The 6075-nt window shown below is 48.3% G+C and overlaps 1 protein-coding gene across 1 annotated transcript; it reads right to left on the minus strand.

The window, feature by feature from the left end:
- Window positions 1-1633: 1633 nt before the first annotated feature.
- On the minus strand, window positions 1634-2584 carry LOC101438000 (olfactory receptor 9S13-like). Its single transcript, XM_012520036.2, has one exon. The coding sequence runs from the start codon at window positions 2582-2584 to the stop codon at window positions 1634-1636; it is 951 nt and encodes a 316-aa protein (XP_012375490.1).
- Between the last annotated feature and the right edge of the window lie 3491 nt (window positions 2585-6075).

The raw sequence follows: 6075 nt of genomic DNA on the forward strand, positions 1-6075 counted from the left end.
CAATAGTGCACCAAGTATTTACCAAAATTAGTTCAAAACTATTTTCTATGCAAAAATACACAGAATGTGTATAGCAGTTTTATTCCTAATTGGCAAAAATTGGAAGCAACCAAGATGTCCTTCAGTAAGTATATGGGTAAATAATTAATGGTATATACATAAAATGTAATATTATTCAGTGATGAAATGGAATGAGCTATAAAGCAATGAAAGACACAGTTACCTTAAATGTATAGAAGTAAGTGAAGGAAGCCAGTCTGAAAAGGTTATACACTGTCTTTGCAACTATGTGAAATTCTAGAAATGTCAAAACCATAGAGAAAGCAAAATATCAGTAGTTGCCATGTGTTCAGGGAGAGGAGGGAGGAATAGACAGGTGGAGCACAGGGCATTTTTAGGGCAGGAAAAATATTCTGAGCAATCCTGTAATTGTGCAGACCTGACATTATCATTTTTGAGCACATGAAACTATACAACATGAAGGATAACTTTTGGAAGACTAAGGACTTTAGTTAGTACTAATGTGTCAAGATTGGTTTATCAGTTTTAACACAAGGACCTCACTGATGTAAGATATTCTAATATGATAAAGGGGAACATTTTGTAATTTCTACTCAATTTTTCTGTATAACCTTAAAATTGTTCAAATAACAGAGTCTAACAATTTAAGATGTGCACATACACATCTAATTGTCCACTTAAGAATGTATAATAAGGATAATTTCCAAATGCTTTGCATTTAGCCCCAAGAGAGGGAAACAGACCCAGATCTAATGGCTGTGTTTATGTGGGAGAGGCATTGGTGAAATGTCCATTGATGGGCAAGATGTGCTAGAATGATTTAGAAGACTCCAAGTGCTGTGCCCAGGTACACACAAGGGCAAGTAGCTGTAATGCCATCTTCAGCCAACTGGGGTTATAGGTTCAGTTGAATGTTAACTACCAGCCACACCTCATGTTGCATCTGGAGCTTTGGAGCCAGCTGATAATTTCTGGAGAACCCCAGGACAAGCTCTGAAGTGGGAGCACACTCCATCTGGTAGTTTCTGGAGAACCCCAGGACAAGCATTTGAAGTGGAGAGCATGTGCCGTCTGTGGGCTTGTGGGAGGGCTTTGGCATTTCTTATGGAAGGACAGGGAGAAGGTAAGCAACTCTAATTCACTAAGGCAGAATCATCCTCTTAGAAAGCTCCCTAAATATCACCATGGGAACCACAGGCTTGTGTCTTTGAAGCTCCCTTCTCAGATGCCCTGGGGATGCTCTCTGACCACATGATCACTGCAGATTCATATTAATGGAATACAAGAAGGCCAGAGAGCCTGGCTATTTATAAATTGACACTGGCAGATGTGGAGAGTTTGACTCACACCTTGCTTCAGGTACTCTGCATTTTGCTTTTCACACTGTTTGCTCAAAATTCCAGTATTTGGGTCATTGTTCCAAAAAGGATCATTCGTTTTCTGATGGGAAAGAACATGACTCATCATCTTTGTATCTCACATAAATTCCTGCTCCCTAATGTTGTCAAGATGCCTGGAATGAATGAATGGATGGATTCCTCAAAGCTCACCCAGTGACACTCTGATGTTCCTTCCAGCCCTCAGGACACCATGCTTCCCCAACCACCCTCCTTTACATGACTGTGTGTTTTTGGCCCAACCTCCTTAGAGCCTCCTTCACGTCCTTGTTCCTCAGACTGTAGATTAGGGGGTTGAGCATCGGGATGACCAGGGAGTAGAAGATGGACACCACCTTGCCCTGCTCCATGGAATCCATAGCTCCCGGCTGAGCATACATGACAAAGAGGGTCCCATAAAACAGGGAGACTGCAGTAATGTGGGAGCCACAGGTGGAGAAGACCTTACGTTGCCCAGCGGTGGAGTGCATTCTGAGGATGGTTACAGTGATGTAGCCATAGGACACCAGGACCACAAGTGTGGTGCCCACAATAATGAGCCCACAGAATCCAAACATCACCAGCTCATTGAGGGCCGTGTCAGTGCTGGCGATCTGGAGCAGAGGGGGCACATCACAGAAGAAGTGGTTGATGCGATTGGAACTGCGGAATGGGAGGCGGAATGTGAAGCAGGTCTGCACGGCCGAGTTGAGGCAGCCTCCACAGTAGCAGCCCAGCACCAGGCAGGAGCAGGTTGAGGGGCGCATGGTGACAGGGTAGTGCAGGGGACTGCAGATGGCCATGAAGCGGTCATAGGCCATGATAGTCAGCAGGAAAGCCTCAGTGGTACCCATAAGGGAAAAGAAGAAGAACTGGGTGGCACAGCCTGCAAAAGTGATGAGCCTGGTGGAAGAGAAGAAATTGGCAAGTGCCTTGGGGGCAACGACGGACGAGTAGCACAGGTCCACAAAGGAGAGGTTCTTGAGGAAATAGTACATGGGGGAGTGAAGGCGGGCATCGAGGGTGATGACCATGATCATGGTGAGGTTCCCCAGGACAGTGATCATGTAGATGACCAGAAATACTGCAAAGAGCAGGGCCTGGGTCTCAGGGCCACCCTCAAATCCCACCAGCACAAACTCCTGCCAGGAGACCTCCGAGAGGTTTCCATTTCTGTGGATAGGCATGGCCTTGGGCTTGTACACAGTCGGCAGAGGGGAGGCAGGAGACAGTCAGGGGTGCAGGTCAGGTTGGCTGTCCCATGTGCCGCTGAAGCTTTGGGGCCATTGGTGTGGACTCTGACCCAGAGGGACAGTAGCCACCTGTTTTCTTTGCAGGTGAGCTCAGAGTGGCCTGAAAGGGGATATATATTCTGATTAATTAAGTCATAAGTATGCACTGGGCCCTCATTCCATGGGAGTCTGAGATGTTGGCCTGGAAATTCTTTTTTTTTTTTTTTATAACTGTAATTGTTTTATTTTTTATTTTTTAATTTTTAATTTTATTTTATTTTTAATTGATTTTGTAAAAATATTACATTAAAAAAACAATATGAGGTCCCATTCAACCCTACCACCCCCACCCCACCACTCCCCCCCCAGTAACACTCACTCCCATCATCATGACACATCCATTGCATTTGGTAAGTACATCTCTGGGCATCTCTGCACCTCATGGTCAATGGTCCACATCATGGCCCATACTCTCCCACATTCCATCCAGTGGGCCCTGGGAGGATTTACAATGTCCGGTGATTGCCTCTGCACCACCATCCAGGGCAACGGAAATTCTGAGAGCCTTGAAGAGCTGAATTCATGGTGTGAGGGCAATGTTTACTTCTCCTTCCACTTCTTCTGACATACGTGTTCTCCCATCCATATAGGTGATGCCCCCTCCTCAAGGCTATTCTGTGCTTTGATATGCATCTAATCTTGCCAAGGAACACCGTACTATGATCCTAGTACATTAATTCAGGTGATACATACTGTGGACCCCCGCTACATAACTTCCTTGCCAGGTGATGATTATATCATCAGGCCAGGCTAGATGCTGAGCCATGACAGCCCTCATGAGACTCACACAATGCTCTCTGTCCATCTGTCTTTCCTGCAGGACTGCCAGCCCTCACTTCCGAGTCTCTAATTTTGTGTCTGAGCATGATGGCACTACATCGTTGAGTTCTCTGTATCCTTGAGGGCCTTGGGGGAGTTTCCCACACTATCCAGCTGCTGTATTCATGATGGAAGGCCTGGCTCCCTTGGTCTTAGCACAGCGGGATGGGGAGCTGTGGCCCAGGGAGGAAGCCCTGCCCTCCTCTCTTCTCTCCTTTAGCCCCTTCCCATGGTCTTCAGCCTTCCCATTTAGCTAGGGGGCTTTAGGCAGACTCCACCCATTTCTCTTTGTAACCAGTGTTCCTTTTTGGCCTATTTCCATATGGAATCTCTTGTAATGGCATAGACCACACACTAGTGATGTGAGAGGGCTGCACACTGCAAAATATGTTGGATTCCAGGTGATTAATGGAGACCAGTAGGAATGGGGAGAGACTTGTGGCCCGCTGAGGAGGGATGGGGAAGGATCTGAGTGAAAGAGAGGCTGATGTCATGGCATTAGGAAACCTCATGTTGAGTTCTGCACAGTGGACAAGCTGCCCAAGGGGAGTGAGCTCACTGGAGTGGAGGGAGTGAGGTCACATGTCCCAGAGGATGCCTCCAGATCATACTAACCCACGTGCTTTCCATTGTTGAAGACTTTGCAGTGATCACTGAGAACCAAATATCCCACCAAAATGGGTACAGGGGAAAGGATGGACAAGACCCTCTTCCTCTCCTGGCAGAGTTTCCATACAACCCGGCACCCAGGCCAAGTTCCCTGGACACTGGGTCCTGCCCCCTGAGGCTGCAGGGCTGGGAGGGGTGGGGAGATGGGGGGAGTAAGCAAGGTGTGCTCTGCAATTACCCTGGCCATAAACCTATGAACATCTTTTGAGCTGCGGAGCTGTCAGCCCTACCCACAGACTCCAGTGCCCTCTCAGACACAGTGAGGTCACTGAAGGTAGGGTATGCTGTGTGTCCAACACCATCAATATTTATCAGAATTTTCTACTGTGACCAGAAGGCTATCAGGTTCTTGATTTAAAAAAAAAAAATTTCTTCACTATTTCTCTTGACAAACCTTTAGCATACCAGAGGAGTGACTACCTTAGTTTCTGTGTGAGATGCTGAAACTTATAGGAATTTCATCCATGTAAAATATGCTGGGATGCCCCTGGGACACTGAGTGGGGTCTCCAGGTCCACTCGGGACAGGTGACCTGCAATTAGAGTCTGAACCCTGAGAAAATGCCGTGAAGGCACCCTATGACGCTCTGTCATAAACTTGTCACCTGTCCCTCCTCTTCCCCCCAGTAGAATGAAGTCCAGGCTCTTGCAGCTTCACCCTCAGGTGGAGCTTCTTAGAAAGGCAGAATCTCCCACTCACCCAGACTCACTGAACTTCCCACCCACCTAAACCCATCTGCACTGAAACAGCCCACAGAGAGTCTGAGCCCAGGTGAGTGTTGGGGCACTTCTCCCCATGACCCTGATGCCCAAGGGCAGGCTTCAGGTGACCTAAGAGAGCAACCCTGAGTGCTTACTGTCTACAAAACCCTGCCACCCGCTGCACCAGGGTCTCTTTCAACTCCTGCATCCTTGACAGTGGGTGCCTTGACCTTACCTTTTCCAGATGATGGTCAGGATTCACGTTCAGCCACACCAGGTTCTGTGCTCCAGGGTCTCCTGTGCTCCTGACTCCTGATCTGTTGATGATAACAGCCCACCCTGAGGACGACCCACCCCTCCTGTTTCAGCCCTCCTCCTTCTACAGAGAAGTGAGACTATGGTGAGGGGCAATGGAGGTCCCTGGTTGCCTGTGAGAGTCCAGGTCCAGGGATCCAGCTTTCACCTGCAGGTCCTGCACAGGGCTCCTGTGGAAGCAGGTGGGTCTCAGCTCAGCCCAGCTCTGCAGCGGCACCTCATCTGACAGTCCAGTGCTTTGTCAAGGTGTCTGCACACAGGGTCACTCTGCTTGGAACTTTTTCTCCCCCATGCACATCTGGGACTTGGAGCCTCCTGTGGCCAATTAGAGGAGACCTGGGGCCCTGCAGCGCCTGGGGCTGCCAACTCCCTGGATCCCAGAAGCTTCAGCCCTGTTGCTAATCCTCCTGCGATTGTCCTGACCTCCAAGATGGCTTGAGGGAAGCCTGAAGCCCTCAGGGAGCCCCAGACTAAGTATAGATGCCTAGAAGGGGCCAGAGGATACCAGAGCAGAGCCCTTGCTCCCTCCTCTACCTCCTCCTCTGCTATGAACCCTGCCCCACCTCAGCATGTTGGTAGAAGGGGAGGGATGCATGGGGCTAGTGTCCTAGGAGCAGGCAACCTATTCTACCCCAAATGGGTGACTCTGCCTCCTCCAGGCCCACTGACCTGGGAACCTACTTTCCTAAATGAAATTTGGGAGTTATATAGGACCATCTCTAAATTCCCCTTCATTTTCTGATATTGTTGTGTTTACCGCTTTTGAAATGTTTTACTGTGAAAATTGAGAACACATCCTGGAAGAAATTCAAGGAATTAGGAAAAGATAAAATAGAAAGACAGTACTCTCACTTTTAATCCCCCAAATCTTCACCCTTTAGC

This window comes from Dasypus novemcinctus, chromosome 7 (genome assembly GCF_030445035.2).
Source record: "Dasypus novemcinctus isolate mDasNov1 chromosome 7, mDasNov1.1.hap2, whole genome shotgun sequence".
In the NCBI taxonomy this organism is placed as follows: domain Eukaryota; kingdom Metazoa; phylum Chordata; class Mammalia; order Cingulata; family Dasypodidae; genus Dasypus; species Dasypus novemcinctus.